Genomic DNA, 25,896 nt, shown 5'->3' with positions numbered 1-25,896 from the left:
CAAATAGGTACCCTAAGGGTGGGTGATAAGAATGTATTCTGTAACTGAACCTAGGTGCCTAGATTCTGTTATAAAATACTTGCATAACTTGGTTGTGATGGGCCTAATATTTAGGCTCTTGCACTTATACCAGCCATAGAACTTGTTTAAATGCTGGCTCCTAAATGCAATGGAGATGTGCATAACTTACAGTATTTGCCTGAATACAGCTAACTGGGAGCCCTGCCTATGTCTTTCCCTTGGCAGTACACGCTATACAAGTTAAATATGACTAGCACTTAGCAGACTGTCATATATGTGCTCATGCACCTATATATGCTAGTATTGTTATTTGCTGTTTGTTGCTGTATTTTTCAAAAGTTATCAATAAAAAAAAAAAAAAATTACGACGACTAGGGAACTCTCAATGAATTTACAGGGAAATACTTTTAAAATCAATAGGAGGAAATATTTTTTTACTCAGAGAATAGTTAAGCTCTGGAATGCATTGCCAGAGGTTGTGGTAAGAGCAGATAGCATAACTGGTTTTAAGAAGGGTTTGGACAAGTTCCTGGAGGAAAAGCCCATAGTCTGTTATTGAGACATACATGGGGGAAGCCACTGCTTGCCCTGGATCGGTAGCATGGAATATTGCTACTCCTTGGGTTTTGGCCAGGTACTAGTGACCTGGATTGGCCACCGTGAGAACAGGCAGCTAAGCTTGATGGACCTTTGGTCTGACCCAGTAAGGCTATTCTTATGTTCTTACATGAGCCAAGTATAGGACAATTAAGCCATTGTAACATTACTGATGAGGTTGGCTCTGAGGCACTGTGGAATGAGGCATTATGACATCACAATCTCAGCTCTGGAATGTTGCTCTCATTGGGGTTCCAGAATCTTGTTATTCTTTGAGATGCTGGAATGTTGCTACTCCTTGGGTTTTGGCCAGGTACTAGGGACCTAGATTGGCCACCGTGAGAACGAGCTACTGGGCTTGATGAATCTTTGGTCTGACCAAGTAAGGCTATTCTTATGTCCTCATACATTTTCATGTGCAACATGCACATAAATGTGGATGCCGAATTTATAGAATTGCCCTTATAAAGAGGTAATTATCTACAGGTCACCTATCAGTGAATTCTTTAATGGCAATTACATGCATAATTGCCATTATAGAATGCTAGTATAATTCTGCAGTTACACACCTAACTTTAGGCATGAGCACTTATTCCAGCTTAGAGGCTGATGTGAAAATGCTTGCGCTTAACTGCTGTTATTTGCATAACTGATAATAGATTCTATAATCTATGTCCCACCCGTGCACTTTCCAGGCCCATACCCTTTTGCAGTTTTGCACTATGGATTTGCACAATCAATTTCTAAAATCCCAGCTAAAGGCAGTTACATACATAACTATATAAAATTACAAATGAAAGCCTGTTAGTGCCAGTTATAATCAATTATTGGTTGTTAGTACCAGTTAGTAGCTAATTATTAAACACCCTGCAAATGACACTATTCTATAACTTGTATGTACAAATTTGAGGCCTAATGTAAAATTATGCACGCAAGTTTATAGAATTAGGGGGATAGTGTCATGCCTGCTTTTGTGTAGTATATTGGTAGGCATTCCCAGGGATTGCGAATGGGCACAGCAGGGGTGGGATTGATATTTAGTTAGTATCTTATAAAATACATAGATGCAGATTTTTACTGACAAATAAATGCACAGTTACTTATGAACTGCAGCAGGTGTAACTTTGTGTGGCTGCTTTCAGGGAGGCAACTGTATAAGTGCATATAGGTGCCTAGATACCCTTTGGAAAATAGGTGCAACTTCCTTAGTATCCTCATCAGACCAATCCATAACTTGTAGGTTTGTGCTCATCTGTCAGCAGGTGTAGATAGAGTATAGAGTTTATCCCTGCTCTATTTCAGTATGACTAGTTCTCTTTGCGGTTTTTGGATCGTTCTGTTGAGGCTCACTCCTGGTCTAGTTTTCTGATTTGCAATTGAGCTGGGGGAAAGCTTTTCCTCTTTGTTTTCTAGGGGTATACCTGGTGGTGGTTATGGCAGCAGCAGTGGCTCTTGCCCCCCTTCTTTCCTCCATTTGGTGACTTCTTCCCCTGTTGTCACCACTGGGGGGGAAAAAAAGAGATTGAGCTTGTCAGGGAAGCCCCAGTTGGCTACCCAAGGGGGTGGGGGGGTGATCACAGCAGCGATGAGTTCAGTTCTTTTGTTACCTCCTCTGTTTTGGTTTAGTCTTCTGGTTACTCTTCAGTTCTTGCCTTGCTCCACAGCATTACTATGAGGCTCTCCCTATGAAGGTACTGGCCGAATCAGCTAAGCGCTGCTTCCAATGTGGTACTTGGTGAGCGGCACTGAGGCAGTGTTCAGCGTATCCTCTCTCATCATAAAGGAAGAGAGTGAGGATCCTACAGTAGTTAGGTTCTTTCACAAGGAAGAGCTTTCTACTTTAATTGCCAAAGCATTTGAAGTTCTTAATATATCTTCCCCTTTGAATCAGGTACCCTCTTCCCATAGACATCCCATTATGCAGGATCAAAGAAGCCATCCAGAACATTCCCTGTCCATGAGGCCATGCAAGAGACTATCTGTGCACATTGAAATACACTATCTCTGCACGTTGAACTACACTAGATGTGAGTCTTAAGGTAGCTTGCTCTGTTTCCAGTCTTCATCCTCTTCTTCCAGATGAAATAAATAAGCTTGAACTGCTTAAGGTGGATGTACTGGTGATAACATATGAAGAAGACAAGTATCCCTATCAGAGGTGGCACAGTACTTAATGACATTCAGAGCCATAGAACGGAAGCCTCCTTAAAGCTTTCATTTAAGATAGCTGCTTTGTGCTTTTAAGCTATAGTGTGGTTCCTACATAGTCAGGCATGCCTTTGCTTGGTTCAACAGGTGGGTGACTTTGGCCATGATGTTGAGGCAGGATTAGCTTATTTGGTAGACACTCTATATAATTTGCTTTGGCAAAGAAGATATGGCTAGCAGGAGCAGTGAAGTAAAACGTATTACTGATTCACTGCAAGTGTTTTCACACCACGGTTTGGACATCATAACCCACCTTTTAGAATCATCATCTGTGACTTTGAACGGAATTATTTCAATATAAGACTCCTGAAGCAGGCCCACTGATATAAAATAAAAGTGATTGGGCACCAGAGTCTCCTTTGCTGTTTGTTTACTACTTTCCGAGTTTTGGGGAAGTTGGTATCTTCTGTTTTCCTAGGTATACCCACTGTCTAACCATCTTGGTTCAGTGTTTTTGTTAATAATCACTAACTCTTCATTGTCTATTCTTTCATTTAATGCTGTTTATGTCTGTTGTAATTCCCCTAGAACTTTGGATAGTGCGAAATAGAAATGTAGAAAATCAATAAAAAGAATCCCTTGTGGTTACTCTGGAAGAAATTTGTGGATTGGCGACATGGGCCTCACTTCCTTCCTTTATATCTGTATATACTCAAATATAAACCTAGATTTTTGGGCCAAAATTTGACCTAAAAATGGGGGTCTCAGTTTATATTTGAGTCCTCCCCCTCTTGGACCCATCGCAGGCCTCTTTCTAGTCCTACCTTAACCCTTTCAGGACCAAGGGACATATTTGTCCCATAACTTTAAAATCCTATACATTTTGATTGGGATAGTCTACAGTTCTAAATTTGATATGTACGGATTCCATATGACACTGCCTTTATGTAAACAAACTGGTTCCGACATTCATTCATTAGCGTCGTTGCCAGATTGATGAGAAGATTCACTTGCCACACTGTCCATAAGCCAGAAGTGTGATTTAAAAAAAAAAAAATAATAATGATATTTCACAAAAAAAAATCAATTTTTTGGCATCTGCAAGCCCTTTTTACCATAAAAATGTCGTCAAAACCACAAAAATTGGCCTACGATCCTTATGGTCCTGAAAGGGTTAAGCCCTACTGTTCAGTGGTGATCCAGGGCAAGAGCAATCCTTCTATGCTCCTGCCTTGTACAGTCTCACTACTCAAAATGGTTGATGCAAATTTTATTTATTTTGATTTATTCATTGCCTTTTCATGAAGAGATTCACCCAAAGTGCTTTACAATCAGTTGAATAGTAATCAGGTGCTCTTAAGTGTTTTCCCTATATGTCCCTGAAGGCTCACAATCTAACAGTGGTACCTGGGGCAATGGAGGGATTAAGTGACACAAGGAGCAGGCTGGGATTGAACTCACAACCTCAAGCTCTAACCATTAGGCCACCCCTCCACTACACGGTAACCTTGTGAGTTTTGTTTATATTAGAGTCAACCTTTTTTCTCCCTTTGAGGGGCAAAAGGTTACCTCGGTTTTTTTTATTCAAATGAGTTTATATTTGAGTATGTACGGGATATGATACATTTACCATTATAATGTACGTTTTTTAACTTCTCTGTATTATTGCTGCGTTAACCTTTTCCTATCATGTGTCCCGGATGACGGAACATTCCAAAAATGACATAGACAATAAAAGCAAGAACTCAATTCAAATTCTACTGTCTTCTATTTAAAGTAACCCATGGTACTGCCCCCAGTTACCTAAACAACCGCCTATACCGCTACCGCACTCCCAGAACAAGGAGAACTCAGAACCTTTTCACCTTCCCCCCTCACAATGGTACCCGACGCAAGAAACTATACGACAACCTTCTAGCGACACAGGCAGCGAAAATTGACCCTACCATCACCAAACTGATGATCAAAACAACAGACATTAAAGTGTTTCGAAAAGAAATCAAAACATTTCTATTCAAAAAACACTTCCCTACTTACTAATCTCCGCCATACTGCACATGCTTTCTCCCCCGTGAATAACACCTTAGTTAACTCCTCGAACCATACCTACCAATATATATTCAGAATCCTAAATAAGCAACCACCATCAGTATCCAATAAACTTCTTCCTTCAATGTTAGATAACTTTCTTCTGTTACCCGAATATATTGTTATCCTCCACTGTATTCAGCAATTTACTTGAATCTTTGCTATGTAATTCTCTCGGAAAAATTTAGATATCTTCTATTTGTAACTCTCAACCGTAACATGTAACTTACATGAATCTTTGTTATGTAATTCTCTCAGAAATGTCCAGATCTCTTCTAATTTGTAATCTGCTTAGAACCGCAAGGCACAGGCGGAATAGAAATCACTAATGTAATGTAATGTAATGTAATAAACAGGAACACAAAATATTTGAATTTACAGACTTATGACTTATTTACATTATGTTTACAATAGCCGTAAATGATAACGGTGAATAATACAAAACTTTGCTAAAATAATTACGAATGGAACCAGCGTAACGTAAAATTTATTATGATAGGAAAAGGTTAATGCCATCTCAAGAAGTGCAGCTAACTGCATCATGTTATCTGCCTTACAGTTAATACACAGTGAAGAATCTTTCTCCGTTTTAACTGAATGGGAAAAATCTGGGATCATTCTAACCAGTTAATACAGAGGAGGAGTAGCCTAGTGGTTAGAATAGTGGGCTGAGAAGCTGGGGGCTGATTTTCCCCTACACCTCCTTGTGATTCTGGGCAAGTCCTTTAACCCTCTGTTATCCCACTAACGACAGAGGAAGTACCTGCATATAATAATTGTGAACCACTTTGATTGTACTACCACAGAAAAGCAGTATATCATATCTTGTTACCCTTATATGTTAATTTTGGCTATCAACGTGAAAGCAACTGCAAAACTTTACTGCTCTTTAGATCCTTTAATTGGCACACTTTCATAGTGAAATATAAAAGATCAAGTCACTATGTTGTTGTCTCCCTGATAAATAAAGGATGTGCATTATAAAGTATACTAGGCCATGGTAAATGTAAGTGCTTTATGGCAGTGATTCCCAACCCTGTCCTGGAGGAACACCAGGCCAATCGGGTTTTCAGGCTAGCCCTAATGAATATGCATGAGAGAGATTTGCATATGATGGAAGTGATGGGCATGCAAATTTGCTTCATGCATATTCATTAGGGCTAGCCTGAAAACCCAATTGGCCTGGTGTTCCTCCAGGACAGGGTTGGGAACCACTGCTTTATAGTATACTGCATGACTTGTTTGTTATAATTGTTTACTAAGGAGCTAGCTTGCTTTATAACTTGTATATTCCATAAATGTGTGACTGCTCAGTGTTGGGCATCTGGTATAATTTAACTGAAAACTTTCTGCTTTCTAGTGAAAAGGATCCAGGTGGACTGCTTATGTTGCCAGAGAAGGGAATTGCTGAAGATTTTAACATTAGCCAAGCACTATCTGTAATGGATGTACTGCTGTTGGTATCAACACAAGAGGTGGCTATGCTGTGAATTTATTTGATTTAATTTTTGCATTCTCTCTGAAGTGCTCGAACTACAAAATATTTAGTACAGTGGCACTAAATACACAAAGTGATGATCTTAGTTGAACAAATGACCACATACTATCAAAAGAACAAACAAAGAATTGACCCCTTGAATCCACAGAAGGGTGAGAATCCAAAACAAAAGAAACTGTGGAATCTGATGTCAGTGATGCAGGCTTTATTAAAACTTGAGGGTAATCCACAATCTTAAGAAAGATAAAGATCATCCACAATCAGATGAAGAGTCCTAGGGATATCAATTTTGGGTTTGATTGTAATTTAATGTAAAAAGGTATAAATATATGAATTATCGGTGCTCCATAGTGAAAGCTTGTGAAATGTCATGCTCCAGTGAATATGATACTGGATGTGAACTGTGCATAAGAGAAGTAACATACATGTTTCAATAAGTGACCAAAAAAGGGCACTCAGAGAAATTGAAAGGGGGAAGGTTTAGAACAAATGCCAGGAAGTTCTTTTTCACCCAGAGGGTGGTGGATACATGGAACGTGCTACCGGAGGATGTGATAAGCAGGAGCACGCTGCAGGGCTTCAAAGAAGGTTTGGATAGGTTCCTGGAGATCAAAGGGATTGAGGGGTACAGGTCATAGGGATAGGATTAGAGGACTAGAGGCAGTTACGAAATTAGTCAGGGACACTGTTCAGGCAATTAGGCCTGATGGGCCGCCACGGGTGCGGACCGCTGGGCAAGATGGACCTCTGGTCTGCCTCAGTGGAGGCAACTTCTTATGTTCTTATAGGGGACTATGTGTGATCCTAAGGTGGAGATAAAAATTGGTATAAATGTGTGACAAGTAAAGATTTATAATTGCCAGACAACTAAAACTAAATAAGTGGAGTGATAGTCATAACCCAAATCCCGCAAGTTCTTCACCCACTAAACTGTACCGTTCCCTTGTGTTTTTGTAGCCCAAATGCATGACCTTGCATTTCTCAGCATTAAATCTTAGCTGCCAAATTTCAGACCATTCCTCAAGCTTCACTAGGTCCTTCCTCATGTGATCCACACCATCAGAGGTGTCTACTGTATTGCAGATTTTGGTATCATCCGCAAAGAGGCAAATTTTACCAGACAGCCCTTCAGCAATATTGTTTCCGAAAAAATGTTAAAAACGAACAGGCCCAAGAACTGAACCTTGATGCACCCCACTGGTAACATCCCTTTCCTCAGAGCGCTCCCCATTGACCACTATCCTCTGTCCCCTTCCACTCAACCAGTTCCTGACCCAGTCCATCCAGAGGGCACTCAGTTTATTTATTAGATGCCTGTGTAGAACACTATCAAAGGCTTTGCTACAATCTAAGTACACCACATTTAGCACACTCCCTCTATCCAGTTCTCTGGTCACTCAAAGAAATTGATCTGACAAAACCTGCCTCTAGTGAATCCATGTTGCCTCTGGTCCTGTAAATTCATTGGATTCCAGATACTTCACTATTTTCTGTTTTAAGAGTTTTCATTAATTAAGTTTACAGATTGCTTTAAGCTGGTTGAAGGAGGAAATCTATAAATTAAATGTTAAAATCTCATTGCTATAAGAGAACATGAAATGTTTACATGTTGAATAGGTATGCTTATACAACTATAGAGGGTTATCTTGCTTCTGTTGTGCTTTTTCTCTCTTCCTGCAGTGTAAAACCCTGATGAGGGATGCTACACCAGGAGAGTGCAGCTCCGTCCTCTCCTCTTTATTCTGGGCGATTCAGGGCAGTCTTCTTTCATGGTGTTTCCTACAGCTCAAAGGTTCTGATCCTGTAGCTCAACGTCTTGCTAGAGCAATTCTTGTCAAATGTGAGTACCATGGACAAGTGTATCAAGCTTGTAAAATAATGCGTCTTACCTCTACTTTATATTGTGTGCTAATTTCAAATAATGGAACGTATTTCTTTCTTGATAGACATTGAACAGTTTCTCACCAGTTTCAGAACTGCTTTTGAATCGCTTTTGTGTCAGTACAGCGGAAAAGAAATCATAGAGAAATTGAGTAACTCTGTCTTTGCCATGGCAGCTCGACAGCTGGTGAGTAAACAGACACGATCAAAATAACTTTCCAGATGTAATTGTGATACTGTGTGTGTATCTGCAAGATAGTCTGAGGTGATGTTTGGGTCTTTATTTCTAGATGTCCTTCATGTTGGATTTCTGCATATTAGATATCCCACATTGTACGTTGTTGCGGAGTTTTAGCAGGCTGACAGAGCTGCTGAAGAAGTTGTGTGCTGAATCTGGAGAGTGTGTCAATAAGGTAGCATTTTAATTTTTGTGCCCTTCAAGAACACATTCATATATGGCATCTTTACATATTTGTGAGCCACTTATTGGGGGCTGTATTTCTGTTCAGCAGTTTTGTCATCTCCTTTAGGAAAAGGCAGTATTGATTTTTGCAAAGTCATTCCTTTTAGAGACAGTCCATTGCATGACAATACATATGCATAGATTTAGAATATTTTCTGAATTTGACTCGGAAAATGAGCTTGCCCTTATTGGCTAAGTTACCTTCAACTGGTGAGATCCTAGGGCCATGGTCATCTTGTCTTCCCTCAGGTGATCCAACTTACAAGCAAGTTAGAGAAACTTGCAATGTTTTCACATAATTATACATTTTTAAATTCTGACATCTAAAATATACATTGCCAAATACATTAAAGTAGGAGTTTTCACTGCTCTTCTGACAATGTGAAAGACCAATTATAGAAATACTCTAAAAATTAATTTAAGAAACCAAGCAATCTGGATAGCATGAGTCTTCATAACCTTAGTCATAGCAAATGTAAATTAGCTCCATTTCCAAAAATTAAGCTTACCAAGGCCCATAATAAGTATCCAATCACAATGAGCTGATTTGAATACTCCTGTATGAATCTGTTTCTTTTGTATGAAGTCAACTTGAAACAGAGGTCTAAACAACAGTATGTCTGAAAATTATGCTTGCAGTTCTTGTTTTGCAAAATCAGTATGTACATACTTTCAAATCTTTCCCCATTATCATTTACATTTGCTCTAAGTCATACTCAAGTGGCAGATAAATGCTTATTTTGGAGTTAGGCTTTGAAAGACTGATTGAGAAACTATGGTTACTTACCTGGTATGTTAAACTACCTCTAAAAGATGAAAATCGGAATTTTGGAGCATGGCTCTTTAATCGGCTCCCTGTAGATGTCCAGTTTTGTAAAATATGACACTTATACATGTAGATGGTAGCCATTATTAAGATGGCCTTAGGGAAATCCACTGCTTCTGTTACATAAATAGCAGTCTATATGATAGGTGAATATCCCCTAGTCGTGAGTTGTTGCAGAAGAATGTCAATCACATCTTTTTAGCTCCGCCTCCTTCCATAGTGGACTGGACTGTAGTGCCCTCTTCAGTGTTTTCTTTTGAAAGTGAGTTGGGAAGTTGTGTTCTGATCTGTTCTGCTCGGTTTTTATTATTTTTTTCTGGATTGAGAAACTTTGGTGCTGTGAGGTCCCCGAATTTGGGGCAGCTATGCCTGGGAGAGGGCACAAACTCCATGTGAGCGGTTTGCAGCTTGCATGGCATCCACAAGTGTATCTGCTGAGCCGGCCTGCTTTGAGCAACTTGGAAGCTCAGGTACATTCCTCTGGGAGCTAGCTCACTTTCTGTTTTATTAGAGGCTTGAGTATAGACTGTAGGGCTCCAGGACTCTTTATTTCCTAAATTATGTATTTTTCTCTCAGTTCCCTTCCCCCCATTACAGCGCATGCTCCCTCTCTTGAGTTCCTATAACCTCACAGTCTCTTTCTTTTCCACTGCCACAGCTCCACTCCAAGTTTCTGTCTCCATCAGTCTGTCACTCTTTCCTTTAGAACTTTCAGCCTCTTCTGGCTCTTCATAGCAACATTCTCTGTCCCAGCTATTAACCCTTTCAATTCACTTCATCCCTTCATAGTCCCCTCTATTCCTTCCCTTGACTTCACTCCCAACCTGCGCTTCACTCCCAACCATGTGCCAAGCCCACAAGCCTCCCCCCTTCCCCTGATGTCAATTCTGACGACGGAGAGGAAGTTCCGGGCCAGACAGTGGTTGGCTGACCCGGAACTTCCTCTTTGACGTTAGAATTGATGTTGGGGGAGGGGGGGAAGGCTTGTGGGCCCGGTGCTTGTGCAGTGGATGCACTCGCCAGGCTTTTGCGGCGTCAGGGAAGCAGGACGAACACAAAGGCAAAACGAGTCTATCGCAATCAACTCGAGTTGCCCTTGCAATCTACTGGTCGATTGCAATCGACCTTTTGGGCACACCTGCTGTATATCATAGAAATGACAAAATAAGGCCTGCTCTATTTTTGCAATACAAAGCTCAGTATCACTGTATTTCTTTAAAGCAAATCTTTTAATCTAATTTAAATAGGTTGATGCAGAAAATTGGAATCAAGTTGAGCAACCCATAGTACTCCGCACATGGACCATGGAATCTCCTCATAACTATGAAAACAATTGCCATGAAGTGACTGTTTTCTTCTGCATGGGGGCATCTTATTTTGAGGTGGAATTTGACGATGATTGCAAAACAGAAAGGAGGTAATTTTAACAAAAAAATAAACCCCCTCCTTTTCAAAGCTCACTAGTGGTTGGGTTTTTTTTTTTTTGTAATTCTTTATTCATTTTTTAAAACTTACATTAAGTGTACAATTAATAAAACATTTAAGATTAAATGCATCACTTGAATTTTCTTAATATATTCAGATACATAAGTTTATTCCCTTCCCACCCACCCATTCCATTCATATTTAATCAAAAATATATAAATATAAATACTCTCACTAGTGTTTTTAGCGCCAGTCGTGGTGGTAACAGCTTGGACGCTCATAGGAATTCTATGAGCGTCAGAGATGTTACTACAGCTGCTGGCGCAGCTTTGTAAAGGAGGGGAAAAATAAAGATGTATTAGCATTATAATAGCAGCAGCAACAATCCATGACCAATGTCTTGTGATATTTATGTTATATTTATAAAAACAATATCATGATTAATTTGTAGGTTTCTATACCAGGAAAGAAAGTGTTTTACATTTTTCTGTTCATCTTACCCATCTGTTTGTTTAAGCAAAGACTATATAACCTCTACAGGTTTGATTATCTGGAGTTCATGGATGCAAGAGGAGTGAAAATTCGCTATGACACAAAAGTTGGCACTGAGAAATGGCCAAAGGTGAGAAATGATGTAGCAGTAGCATTAATAATAATAATAATAATAATAATAATAACAACAGTTTATATACTGCAATACCGTTAAGTTCTATGCAGTTTACAGAAGATTAGTGGAGTACAAGTTGAGTTGACGTACAAGTTGAGTTAACTTAAGGGATGTGGGAACAATGGGGGAGAAAGGGCAAGAGAAGGGAAGGAGGGAAGTGGGTCAGCTGTCTAGGTATTTCAGGAATAGGTGAGTTTTGAGGCGTTTTAAGTCTGGAGAGAATCTAATATGCTATAATCGGTCATTCTACTTACGTTTCCTGTCCCTGCCCCATTCCTGCAAGCTCCATTCTCATCTGCAAAAGCCTCAAACACTTTAAAATCATAAGTGTTCGAGGCTTGTGCGGTTAAAGTAGAGCTTACAGGAAGGGGGCAGGGACGGGGACAGTGACAAAACTCACGGGGTTGGGATGGGGAGATTGAGGTCCTGCGGGGACAGGGAAAAATTAGTCCCCGTGTCATTCATTGATCCAAAAATCTTCAGTAAAATTCAATTATGCTATCTTTGAAAATTTTATTTATTTATTCATTTGTTACAATTACATAACAAAAAATACAAGAATATCAACTACAAACATAGCATACAACTGCTGATCAAATAAGGTCCAAGGCAATAATTTATCAATGACCAAGTCCATATTCTTAAATGGCCAAGAGTGCCAGCACTTAAAGAGTAAAAGGGAAAAAAAGGTTTGACATCTCACAGGCAAAGAGATGTGGTACTTTTTCAAAATCATCAATTATCCTCACCAGCAAATGAATAATAGTTGTTAAGAAACTATCTGCAAAGGTTTATCTCTAAGAAAATCTTCTAACTGAGCTGGGTCCAGAAACACATATTTGTCATTTGCAAATGAAATAAGGCATTTAAAGGGGAATTTTAAGAAGAAGGTCACACCTATTGCTAAGGCCTTAAGCCTAAGCAATAGAAACTGCTTCCTCTTTATCTGGGTCTGCTTTGAAGCATCAGGGAATATTAATACTCGTTGGCCACAAAACAGAGTTTGTTTGTTAGTAAAGTATAATTTACTAACTACTTGTTTCTCTAGTTCTGTTTTGAAAGCTACAAGAGTATAGCACGTTTTGTGATTGTGTCTTTGGATGACTCTAGAAAATGAGACAAATCCAAACTATCTGGCGATACTAGTTTATCTATTTTCCCTTCATCTACCACCTCCTTAGAAGCCCTCATTATTGCAAAATCTCCCTCTTGTAATCTCCCTGATATACATTCTTACTAGCTCCAATGGAGATAGGTAATGTGTGATGGGAAAATTTAAAAAATGAAGATTTTTAGCTCTCATATAGTTCTTCATTTTTTCCATCTTGGCATGAACCAATATACTATCTTTAATATTAGCCGAGGCAGTACTCTGTAGATTACTCACTGATTTATCTAATTTATTTCCTAGCTCTGTTATTTGAATTTCATTCTGATTCATTTTAACTACTGTATCCGAGGAGAACTAGCACAATTTCAAAACAGTATTTTGCAATGTAGACTCGGATCTATTAACAGTTAGCCATACATCATTTAAAGTGACTACTTTATCTTTAGGGAGAACATTTAGGTTTGGCTCCGCTACAAATTGTACAGGAGTCAAATCTTTTGTTCCCACCATACCAGATTGATCTGAAACACTAAGTCCAGTTATATCAGACAGTTGTAAGGAAGAAGTTGCATCCTCAGACTTGGAGGGTGTGTCTACTCTCCCAACAAAACTTGATGGCTGAGGAGGTGGTGATGGCTCCCCTGAAGAGAGGGAAGCAGACTATATACCTAAAGTTACCTGCTCTTCCAACCGTGGCAGAGAAGAAACCATAAGATACCGATCCATTGGGCCCACACCTGAGGCTAGTAGATGGATTTTCGCCTTTCTTTTCTCCATGGTGGAAAGAATTGATACCAGTCCACTCCCAGTTCCTCACGGGCTCTGAAGGGGCTCAAAAGGGGCGTGTCCTGCCCCTTTGGCCATGCCCTTTCAGTCACATGACTGCGGGCTGCATACCACGGCTTCCCTTGATTTTAAAGAGACCTCCAAGGACCTCTCTGGTAGCGCTGAGCACTGGGACTGCTGCGGGGGCTGCGTGCCCCATATGAAAAAATAAGTGCTGTTGGCAGCACTGGCCTCAATTATGCTATCTTAAGAACATAAGAAATGCCTCCGCTGGGTCAGACCTGAGGTCCATCGCGCCCAGCAGTCCGCTCACGCAGCGGCCCAACAGGTCCAGGACCTGTGCAGTAAACCTCTATCTATATCCCTCTATCCCCTTTTCCAGCAGGAATTTGTCCAATCCTTTCTTAAACCCCAGTACCGTACTCTGCCCTATAACGTCCTCTGGAAGCGCATTCCAGGTGTCCACCACACGTTGTGTAAAGAAAAACTTCCTAGCATTCGTTTTGAATCTGTTCCCTTTCAACTTTTCCGAATGCCCTCTTTTTTTTATTTTCTGAAAGTTTGAAGAATCTATCTCTCTCTACTCTCTCCATGCCCTTCATGATCTTGTAAGTCTCTATCATATCTTAAGCAATCTTTATTCAAACATTCAAAATGATTCACTTCTCATTTTAAAAATTTTCCTTTTTAAAAATTTTTTTTCAAATAAATCCCATCAGAAAATATGGTGCAAAAGATATGTCATGAATAATTTCATTCAATGATCAAAATTCAGCAAATCGCTTATCCATAGCATGGAGAGGTGCTTGTTTTCCTCCTCCTGCCATTCAATTGTGAGGAAGGGCCTTTGTCCCCGAGGGCCCTTTGTCCCCCATGAAGTGGAATTCTTATTAACTAACTGATGTCAAGACATTATATGCAGACCTGACCTGCATTTCATTTTCAAACTGCTTAAGTTTCATTTATCAAAGATGCAGGCTAAGGCCTTGTTGGACACCAAGGCTTTGCTGGAAGAATACAGACCTGTCATTTATTTGAACTTGGATCATGTGAGCAAGAAGATATATGGTTCCTGGTAGAGAAGCACAGAAAAACAAGCCTGTATGTAAAGATACAGGTGTCAGGTCTTAGGAATGTACTGAACTTTTTACCTAAGGTGGACCTGACACCGGCTAACACAAAAAAACAACTTTAACTGGCCAAATAAGGAAAGACAGTAATACAGGAAAAACTGTAGAATTGTATAAGGACTGGCCATATATGGATAAGTGCAGCTATAGTTACCGGGACATGATAGGACAAGGCAGATAGTAGCATCTTTGCAATATGACGAGACAAGTCATGATTGGCACAAGAGTAAAAGGTGTAACCATGAGAGAAGGTTATAAAAATCGATGCATGCCCTTTGTTTAGCTAGAGATGATTAGTTACAGCTAGATATTTTTGCCTTGTCTTCTATCTGTCAGCCTGTGAAGAGCTTGGCAGTGGCTCTTCAATTGACTGTCTGTGCACCACTGTGATTACACTGCTCACTATGCCAAATATCTTCTGATGGGGCCCATTTCTCCTGGGACTAGTAGATCTATTAGCCCCGGATTTTCAAAGCTGTGGTAACGATGCTGCCACAATAAAAACAACGGAGCCCATAGGAATTGAATGGGCTTTGGTGCATTTGCTGCATAAAAGGGGCCCTAAGTCTGAGCAGTAGGTGTTGCTATTGAACTGAGGCAGAGAGACATTTTCTCTGCCTGCTCTTCCTCACCCTTCCCCCACTAGTAAAGGGCTGTAGACACACATATTCTCAGCTCACCCATGGAGGAAGAACCAGGCTTTGGAATCAAATCAGGTACTTCGCTTGGTAATATATAGCATTTGCCACTGGACCAGCATAACCTGGGTCAGTTTTTGAAATGTTCAAGACTTTTTAACTTGAGAGGGAAGAAGAGCCTGACATCTGAAAATTAATGAGATATCAATTTATATAGATATATGGTCTGAGCAACATCAGGTGAATGGAGGTCTACATATAAGTTTCTCAGGTTTTTCTGTATGCTCTAGGTCAGGGGTAGGCAATTCCAGTCCTCGAGAGCCGGAGCCAGGTCAGGTTTTCAGGATATCCACAATAAATATGCATGAGATAGATTTGCATCTCAAGGAGGCATTGCATGCAAATCCATCTCATACATATTCATTGTGGATATCCTGAAAACCTGACCTGGCTCTGGCTCTCGAGGACCGGAATTGCCTACCCCTGCTCTAGGTAAACATCTGATATCATAGAATTACACTATTTCCTTTCTAAGGTAGTAAGAATAAAAGTTAAAAAGAAAAACACTTAAACAGTGCCCAGAGAATATGTTTGCAGCAATAGATTTAACCCTAGTCGAGAACAACTGAGCCCCACCTCAGGATTTCTACCAGCAGGGATGCCCTGTAATGCTGCAACTTTGAGACCAGTTTGGAGGTATCTTCTTCCTCAGCAGTGCATTGGCCTGTGATCCTCTTAAAATGATGTAATTGCACAAGAACTGTGGCCAGAGCTGCTTTTTAATGACAAAGTGGACTGGTAGCCATTCCCAGGCAGTCACCTGCTCTGTTTATTAGAAGTTCACTTATGCAAATAGTGCCTTAAGTCTCTCTCCATATGCTGTGTTCTGTGTAAAGTATTTGTCATCTTTCCTGCAGAAAGTGACCTTTAAAGGTGGCCCACGACTACAGTTTCTTTTCCACTCGGATAACAGCTACAATGAGTGGGGCTATAAATTTTCTGTCGCAGCATATGGCCTCCCAGACGTCCCCCTTTCTTGGGGTGTTGATTTGCAGTTACTAGTGGCCAGACTGATGGGACGCCTTGCCTCCAGGACCATGGCATTGAAATCTATATGTGGTAAGGCTTACCTGGTAGCTTGTGCTCTCAAGTTATCCTTAGATTTTCTCTGCTGTATATGTAGGGTGTGCTGAAAGAGTTTAGTTAGAAATTGGCTCCAAAACCTTTAGAGTTTTCCTTTTTGCTTGTCTTAGATGCATTAGTAATCAGTGTACATCGTTATTCAAAATTTTTGCAGCCCAGTTTCCCATTAGGCCCCACACATAGTCTGATTTTGAAGTCTTATGAGGAAACACATTGGATAAAGTAGAATTGCCATATTAGTCTACCTGAATACACCAATTAACAAATTAAAAATAATGAGCATTACATATTGTGGCTGCAAACTTAAAACATAAGAACATAACATAAGAACATTGTACTGTGCTATGTATGTCAGCACTATAAAAGAATATTACTAATTGAAGAAGAAATCTTATATAAAAACATAAGAGTTGCCATATACAGCTCTGTCAAGCCCAGTATCCTGTTTCCAACAGTGACCAATCCAGGTCACAAGTACCTGGCAAGGAGAAAAAAACCAGATTTTATGCTTCTTATTGTAGGAATAAGCAGTGGATGTCCCTCAGTCCATCTTAATAATGGTTTATGGACTTTTGTTTTACGAAACTATCCAAACCTTTTTTAAACCTTGCTAAACTAACTGCTTTCACCACATTCTTTGGCAACAAATTCCAGAGTTTAATTACAGGATGAGTGAAGAATCATTTTCTCTGGTTTGTTTTAAATCTACTATTTAGTAGCTTCATTGCATGCCCCCTTGTCCTAGTATTTTTGGAAAGAGTAAACAAGCGAATCAAATCAACCCGTTCCACTCCACTCGTATTTTATAGACACCTTTCAAGTTTCTTTATTTTTGATATACCGTCTATCAAACAAATGTCTAAACGGTGTAAAATAAAATGAGGTTAAAAAAAAGAAAAAAAAAAAATGAAAGGGGCAAGTTAAAAGAAATATCTTATTAAAAGTTAAAACGCTGGACAAATTCACTCAGACGTAGATGGGACAAAAGGGAAATAGGGGAGGGGAAGTTTTATAAATACATCGAAATAAAAAAAAGAAAAAGAGGAGGTAAGTGGAAGTTGGAGATACATTAGGGTGGGGCTTCAAGAGAGATGTTTTAGTGTTTCAAGGCAGTTCAAGATATTTCATCTCCCCTGAGCTCTCCTCCTGGCTGAGGAAATGAATTTGGAGTCATAGTATTTTTTTATGGCAGCATTTAGTTGTGACTGAGATGTTTTTCCCTCAGAGCCTATGCTTTAGAAATTATATGACTTGGTAAACATCCAAGTTTAAATATTTTCTTCCATAGCCTTTTTTTTTTCCAGACAGTTTTGTTCTGCTTTGGGTAATAGGGTACACAACTTATGAAAAGAGCTGATGGTGCACTGATTGTGTAAACAGTTCAAATATTAAACAATAAACTTTAAATAACTTAAGATATAAATCTTTCTGGGGTTTTTTTTTTTTTTTTTTTTTTTGCTTTTACAGAGCTAAATACTGTAGCAGAGCTGCCCCCAGCAAAGATAACAGCTGTTCTTGGTTCTGTTTTATGGAAGTCTGTCTTCAGGCACGAGATGTACACTGAACCTACAGAAACAGGTGATTTCTGTCATCAGAAGCAAGAAACCAAAGAGGTGCTTAATTATTTCAATTTACAACCCATAATATGCTTTTTCCATCACTTGATATGAGTATAAAGCATCAGTATACACTGCTATGTTTAAACAGATATCAGTAGTCTTGCAATGCCAAATCCATTTAATTGCTTGTTTTGTAAAATTTTGGAGAGCAGGTTTCAGTGTGGGCAATTTAAAGAGAACAGAAGAACAAGAGGGAGACATTCAGGCACAGGAACCCAACCATTCTTGGTTCACATGTCATTTTACCCTGAGGTAGATATTGCACAGAGAAGTAGAGAGGATATTAGAAATAAACTCAGCCTCGATTTATTACATAGATAAAGGTGCTGCAACAGATATTACGTAGATAAAGGCGCCACAACAAATTTTGGATTTGTTTGTTGCAAGATGTGTAGCCATGATGTTTCTTTGTGTGGGCTGTAGAATAATTATTTGAGGGTGAAGCTTTTTGTCTTTTCCTCCGTGATTTCTGCTGTCCCTCCACTAAGCCTGCACATAGCATCACGCATTGGCTAGTAGAGGCCTTTACTGTGTCTGCTCTTCTGCCTTTCTCTCAGGACTTGAAGGTTCAACTTTGACTTCTGTCATGGAGTTGTACAGATTTTTGTGCCTGATTTGTGTTTTAGTTATACCGTATTTTAGTTGCTTTTGTATTAATGATTTTATTGGTGTTTTGTGTACATATTTATAATCAGGTCTTCTGTGATGGCACAGAAAGACTCATCCTTGCCCCTTCTCATAGAATTATCTGGTTCCTTTGGCACTAGAGACTGGGAATAGAGCTAGGTCAGGCAGGCAGCATAAGTTGTGCCCTTCCCTTCTGCCGTCCTGGATCCAGTTCTTTGAACCATATGATTTAAAACATTTGAGTCTTTGGCAGCAGAGGGAAATAATGTGGAGTGGCAGGAGAACAGTGAAATGTTAGCCAATCAGCATAGGAGGGGACTAGAGGTTTTTGGAGGAAAGACGGTGGCAATGTGAAATCAGAGCACCTGTCCAGAAGAGAATAGCATGAGTGAAAAGATATAAGAGAGGAAGGCGAAAGACTGAGTAAGAGAGATAGGGAAGATATGAGGGGATGTGGAGGAATTCTGAGAGGAGGGAGGGGAGAGTGAAGGTGCTTCTAGGTGTGATTAGAAGGGAATGCTGGTTGTAATGGGATTGGAAGAGGTGTAGGGAAGAGAATCAAATGAGATGAGGGGTCTGAGTAAGGTACAAGGAGAAATTGAAGGAAGCAGAAGGGGTATGCTTGAAGATGTCTCCATCCCCCCTCTTACTTTTTCCTCACTAATCCCTAAAATCAATTTTCTTCCCTCCCCCTTACCACATAATGATCAAATTAACAGAGGGCAACAAATGTTCAAAAATGACTGTATTTTAGGAGGGCGCATTTACATGATTTAATGTGCAAAAATATACACATTTATGCAATATACTACATATAATTCTCACAGGATTTGCCCTTGAACTAGGGGAAACTAGGGGTTTTGCTTAATAATGTTATGCTTTCTATTTTAAGTTAATTTGCTGTAGGCCACGTTGAACAGTCTCTCTTTATTGGAAAGGAATGGGTACAAATTCAAAAAAGATAGATTAAAAAAAACTTAATCACTGCAACACTGATATGAATTCAACATGTAGTTTTATAATATTTAGTAATCCCAACTAGAAAAAATCCTCCCACTTTAAATGTAGAGACAATCTAAATCATAAATGGTGGTAAGGATGTACACATTCTTATTAAAAGAACTTATTAAAAAGGAGGAAAAAGCCCCAGGAGTCCCAGTGCATAAATTTTAATATTTGTGTCATGCACTCCTATGGGACTAATTTTCTTTCATCGGCAAAAATACCTGAACAATTCAAGTATAATGCATTAAATATTCACTTTGCAGTGTGAGCGTATAAATATAAATAAGCTCACAAGCACTTAACTTAGTTATCCTTAAGTGCTTAAGGATTTTTGACTGATTATTTTGTAAAAACTTTTATAAACATATATTATCCTGGGACAAGCAGGCAGCATATTGTCACATGTGAGTGACATCATCCATGGAGCCTGGTAGGGGCAGTGTTAAAGTGTATTGTCACTTTTAAAAATTTTGAAAGTCTTGAGACTTCCCGTATTGCACATGCGCTGGTGCCTTCCTGCCCGATGTCGGCTCACTGGACCATCAATTCGTACCCTCCCCTCCTTTTATGAAGCCATGTTAGGGTTTTTTATTGCCAGCCATGGTGGTAAAAGTTCATAGAATTCTTGTGGCCAGCGATAACCCTAATGCAGCTTTATAAAAGAGCTAAGAAGCTGGTTTTCTTAGTCTCTCAAAGCGCATCAAACTTTTGACTTTTTGTCTTCTCTTTCAGATTTTTTCCTCATTGTTTTACCTTTCATTTTGTTTTTTGTCATTCGGATTAAACTATTAAGTATCCGTGAAAAAAAATTTAAAATGACTTTTTTTAGTACATTTATGAACTGGAATGGCTCTGAGTGGATATAGGATAATAGTATGAATTTATTGTGTATGTAATGTTTAATAAAATTATGAATATTTAATATGATAAAATTATATTTATGATATAATTATTTAATATATAGCTAGCTTTGAGGATTCTATGTGTTGTACACATAGCCTTGAGATTTTCAAAATTTTTTAAAGTTACAGTACACTTTATCACTGTCCATACTGAGTTCCATGGATGACATCACCCATATGTAAGAATATCTGCCTGCTGTCCTCAGAAAACACCCATTACAGGTAAGTAACTGTGATTTTCATTTCCAGGCTAAGAACCCTCATGCAGAAGACTGTCGTAACTTTCTTCTTGAACTTGCAAAATTGGATCTCTCCCAGGATTTCTGTACCTTTAATTCTGAGCTTTTGAAAGGATTCCTGCAGGCGTGTAAGAAACAACCACCAAAGACGGATATAGTTGCTGGATCCATTTGTGACCAGGCTGTGAATGCCACCTTTGCTGCCTTGGTGTATCTGTGTCCAGATTTATATGCAAAGCTACGGAAATATGGTAATGTCACGCTTTTTGTACTGAAATTTGTTTGTTAAACCATGCTGGCCTTACATTCAGAATGACTGCTGTGTCCTCCTGCAGCAATCTTGTGAGACCATCACTGGAGATCCTGGCAGCCATTTTGAGATTGGAGCCAGCATGGGCAGTAGTTACTGGAGATCTCTCCTGTTGTGACTAGGCCACTAGACCATCTGGGCTTCTAGGGAAATACCAATGCTAAACTTGTGTTCATAAGCAAAAGTAACAATTCAACTATGCAAACCTTCCAAACATTGCCAACTTTGTTCAAATCCCTGTATTAAGATAAGTGAACTTTTATTATAGCATCTCTGACAAAGCTGTGGATTTAGATAAGGTTGGTAATGTTTGGAAAGTTTGCATGGTTAAATTGCTATTTTTGCTTATTGATTTGACCAGAGAAAGGGATTCGATTGAATAATGAGTCTAAGTGGCAGTCTTAAGTTAGAGCTGCATTGATAATTTAAAATTACTTTGAGATACCCTTCTGTCATGCACATGCATTTTTCCAGTGTAAAATTATATAAATTGGGATTATATATATTTCTTGGTTAACTTTTCTACAGTTGGCACCTGAGATTTAGTCTTTGCAGCATGGATAGGAATTTCTGGAAAGGTTAAATAGGCTGCTTTCATCTACCAGGTTGCAATATAGAAACAGAGCCACCATCCAGCACAGACTAAAATTATTTCAAAAGGTTCTTCTGTAAAAACCAGAATACTGACTATGGCAGGTTTTGTTATCCTTTTACAGTCAACAGTGGGGGCAAGTTGGCTTTGAGTGATGACTTTTCACAAGTATATTCTCTGGCAGATGGCATTAGGATATGGATGGTAAGTCTGGCGGTTTGTTACCTCAAAATTTTTTCATTTTATTAAATTACATTAGATTACATTAGATAATGTACTTATGAGTTGATTGTTCAGCATGGCTTACACTTTGTTGAATAATAGAAAGTGTATGAAAATATAATTAATCTCTGTGATCCCTTTTTGGGGCATAGTTTGCCATGTTGAATTAAAACATGCCAGATGAGTGTTTGTATTTGAGATTATCTCTTTACTTTATACATGTTAGTATTAAACCCTTCTGGAATCTCTCTTGCCCTCAAATACCAGGTAATTTGTTTAGTTTGAGACAATAAAGTAGAGCATTCAGAATGTTTGGCAGATGTATAATTGAGTTATAGACCTTTTAAGGTGCACAAATAATTCTGTAAACCATTTTATCATTATTATATTGATTGATATAGTACATACATGAGTATAATGGATAGATCTTAGTTCTTGGAGCTTACAGTCTAGTCCTGACAAGACAAGAAAGAGAACAAAAGAAATAAGAGACCTTGAGTTAAAATAGTAGGGCACATCTGAAAAGTGAATTAGTTAGTGTGAGGGAATATGCAAAGCTGATATTTGCATGTAATATACTCCCATTGTTTGATTAATGTGTTTTATTTTTTTTTTAAGTTATAACCCACAGTATCCCACAGTTTTGCACAGGGTACAATAAAACTTACACAATGAAATTACAGCAAACAGAAAATTACAATTAAAAAATCATAATAAAATTGTGATATTTATGAATATTCTCTTTCAAATAGTGTTGTCTTTACACCTTTTCTAAATTGTTCACTGTAAAGCAATATAAATTTGAATATAAAAGATGAAAAATGCTGCCAGTTACCTCTCTGGCTATGCATGAAGAAGCTATGGTCCAGCTCCTTTTGACCGAGATGGGAAACACTTTGAGTAGTAGGAGCTGAGCAGTGGCCAGCATGAGTAAAATCTTCTGTCATTCCATCTGGTGATATACAGAAATTACCCCATGATCATGTTCTTTCTCTAGCTGGAAATGAAACAGAAGTTTCTGATGACAAAGGGAAACATTCCAGAGGATAAACAGAGCCTGGAAACGAGTGAAGCAAACCCTGAGACCCTTGGTGAGTAAGGTGCCTGCCAACGATTTTGTGCCATATTGGTTCCCCTGTGTTTACTTTTAGCCCATGATGAGACTGCTCAGTGGTATGATTTACAGAAGAATAAGAGAGCTAGGAGATAGGTAATTTTTTCTGTTGTTGCACCTGTCCTTTGGAATGCAATGCCATCAAACCTTCGATCTGAAAATTCCTTAAACAAGTTTAAGACACTCCTTAAGACATTCCTTTTCAAAGAAGCTTATCAAAACTCCAACTGAATCCCCAAATAAACATTGAAAAACAAAAAGGCTTCTAGGAAGCAATACCCTGTTCTTTCCTTCCGTTTTACCTTCTTCCCTTATTTTTATTTATACAATGTAATTTACAAATTTTTCCCTCTCCTCTTTTTCCTTTGTTTCATATCCTTTGTAATCAAGTCTTTGTCTTGACCCTCTTCCCCCTACTTCCATAGAGATTTTATTTTCTCCTATATTTAGATTTAATTTTTATTAAAAACAAAATTTATTTTCTATTTTTATCTTTTTACTATTGTAAACCGACCAGATACACGTGATGGTCGGTATATCAAAATACTAATAAACTTGAAACTTGCATACTGTCATCGTCCTTTTGGAGTTTGGAATGGCCAACAGAGATGGCACAAATTGTACAAATCAACAACAAACTAAATAAAAAGGCAAGAGAGCTATCCTTAAAACAGAATTATATCAATTTATTCTTTAACAAAGTAATGTCCCAACTAGGATCTGAGCTTTGGCACAAAAGGGGACACTAAATGTAACAAAATAACGATGCCAGCCGGATTACTCGGTCGAGCGTGACTGAAGCCACAGATGCCCACACCTTTTCTAACAGCCTTCCGATTTGATGCCAGTGCTTTAAATGGCCCTCTACTAAACAGCTTCAGTCATGCTTGAGGATACTCTGTTATATTAATCAGAGATGGCAGCCATAAGTTCAGATTGATGAGCCTAAGCTGTTAATACAGGTTCTTAATGGAAAATAATTGAGGCTCTGGCCTTCAGAAACCCAATAAACAATTTAAAAAAACTATTTGAAGGTTATCAAAGATTGCTAACTCTAAGTCAGCTTTGCCAACATGTAGGCCAGAAGAGTTTTGAGGCATTTGTTATTTGCCACTGTATTTCTTTAGAAATAATAAATAATAATAATAACAGTTTATATACCGCAATACCGTTAAGTTCTATGTGGTTTACAGAAGATTAGTGGGGTACAAGTTGAGTTGACGTACAAGTTGAGTTAACTTAAGGGATGTGGGAACAATGGGGAGAAAGGGCAAGAGAGGGGAAGGAGGGAAGTGGGTCAGCTGTCTAGGTATTTCAGGAATAGGTGAGTTTTGAGGCATTTCCTGAATACCTCATAAGTGGTGGGCAATAGGAGTTGTTCTAGGTCTTTACCCCATAGAGCAGCCTGATGTGAGAGAAGATGCTCATGGTGTTTTTTTAGTTTGCATCCTCTAACCGGGGGAGAAACGAAGTGCGAGTGGGAGCTTCTCTTGTGTTTGTTGGCTGAGAAGGAGAATAGGTCAGTGATGTATTTAGGGGTTAGACCGTAGAAAACTTTAAAACAGAGGCAGGCGAACTTAAACTTTACACGAGCTTCCATCGGCAGCCAGTGTAGCTGTTTGAAGTATGGCGTCACGTGATCGAACTTCTTTAGACCGAAGATTAGTCTGACCGCAGTGTTTTGCATTAGTTGTAATCGTCGCATATTCTTTTGGGGGATTGCTGAGTAGGCGATGTTACAATAGTCGAGTTGACTTAATACGAGGGATTGTACCAAGATTCTGAAGGCAGAGTTAATAAAGTATGCTTTAATGGATTTAAGTTTCCAGAGGGTGAAAAAACTCTTTTTGATTAGGGAGTCCACCTGGTCTTTCATGGTGAGGCATTGGTCCAGAGTTACACCCAGTATTTTAATGGTGGACTGTATGGGGTAGTTATGTTTGTTGATGTCTAGTGGGGTTTTGGTGTCAAGAGGGCGCGGTGAAGCGACAAAGAATTTTGTCTTCTCAGTATTGAGCTTGAGTTTGAAGTCTGTCATCCAATGTTCCATCAAGTTTATGGCTTCTGATGCTTTTGGAATTGTTTCCGAGATGGAGTTGGCAAATGGGATAATAATTGTGAAGTCATCAGCGTAACTGAATAATTTTATCCCCGGCTGGGTTAATTGAACGCTCAGTGAGGTCATGTAGATATTGAAAAGCAGAGGGGATAGTGGGGACCCTTGCGGAACGCCAGATGGGTTGCTCCAAGTGTTGGAGAGATCATTGTTGAAGCGAACCTGATAGGTTCGGGACGAAAGAAAACCATGAAACCAGTTTAGCACTTCGCCTCTGATGCCAATAGCGTCTAGACACTGTAGCAAATTTGCATGGTCTACAAGGTCAAAGGCAGAGCTCATGTCGAATTGCATGATCAGGGCACTGAGGCCTTTGCTTAAAAATAGGTGCAAGTAATCTAAGATGGCCGCAATTACCGTTTCTGTGCTGAAAAGCGGTCTAAAGCCGGATTGAGTCTCATGAAGGAGTGAGACATGATTGAGACGTGATTGAGACATTTAAATATATCACGGGTCGTATCTTTCGTCTTATGGGACCTTCGTCCACCAGAGGGCATCCGCTGAAAATCAGGGGAGGGAAATTTCATGGGGACTCCAGAAAGTATTTCTTCACTGAGAGGGTGGTCGATCATTGGAATGAATTCCCACGGCAGGTGATTGAGGCCAACAGCGTGGCAGATTTCAAAAATAAATGGGATATTCATGTGGGATCTCTAATGAGGTAAGGGCAGGAGGTTGGTGAGCAAACTCATGGGGGAAGGGTCACTGGAATGGGCAGACTTGATGGG

At 39.2% G+C, this 25,896-nt stretch overlaps 1 protein-coding gene across 2 annotated transcripts in view; it reads left to right on the top strand.

The window, feature by feature from the left end:
• Positions 1–25,896, top strand: part of ZZEF1 (zinc finger ZZ-type and EF-hand domain containing 1) — a 227,694-nt gene that overhangs the window by 73,753 nt on the left and 128,045 nt on the right. For both annotated transcript variants that reach the window (XM_033921488.1, XM_033921487.1), the window contains exons 18-28: positions 6,215–6,329; positions 8,033–8,192; positions 8,299–8,420; positions 8,524–8,646; positions 10,770–10,939; positions 11,488–11,569; positions 16,197–16,398; positions 17,890–18,035; positions 20,825–21,065; positions 21,841–21,920; positions 22,936–23,029. In XM_033921488.1, the coding sequence (XP_033777379.1) occupies positions 6,215–6,329; positions 8,033–8,192; positions 8,299–8,420; positions 8,524–8,646; positions 10,770–10,939; positions 11,488–11,569; positions 16,197–16,398; positions 17,890–18,035; positions 20,825–21,065; positions 21,841–21,920; positions 22,936–23,029 (1,535 nt within the window). The remainder of the gene's footprint in view (positions 1–6,214; positions 6,330–8,032; positions 8,193–8,298; positions 8,421–8,523; positions 8,647–10,769; positions 10,940–11,487; positions 11,570–16,196; positions 16,399–17,889; positions 18,036–20,824; positions 21,066–21,840; positions 21,921–22,935; positions 23,030–25,896) is intronic.

The sequence above is a fragment of the Geotrypetes seraphini genome, chromosome 15 (assembly GCF_902459505.1).
Source record: "Geotrypetes seraphini chromosome 15, aGeoSer1.1, whole genome shotgun sequence".
NCBI classification, from domain to species: domain Eukaryota; kingdom Metazoa; phylum Chordata; class Amphibia; order Gymnophiona; family Dermophiidae; genus Geotrypetes; species Geotrypetes seraphini.
The sequence above is the reverse complement of the archived record's forward strand: the minus strand, read 5'-3'. Positions and strand labels throughout refer to the sequence as shown.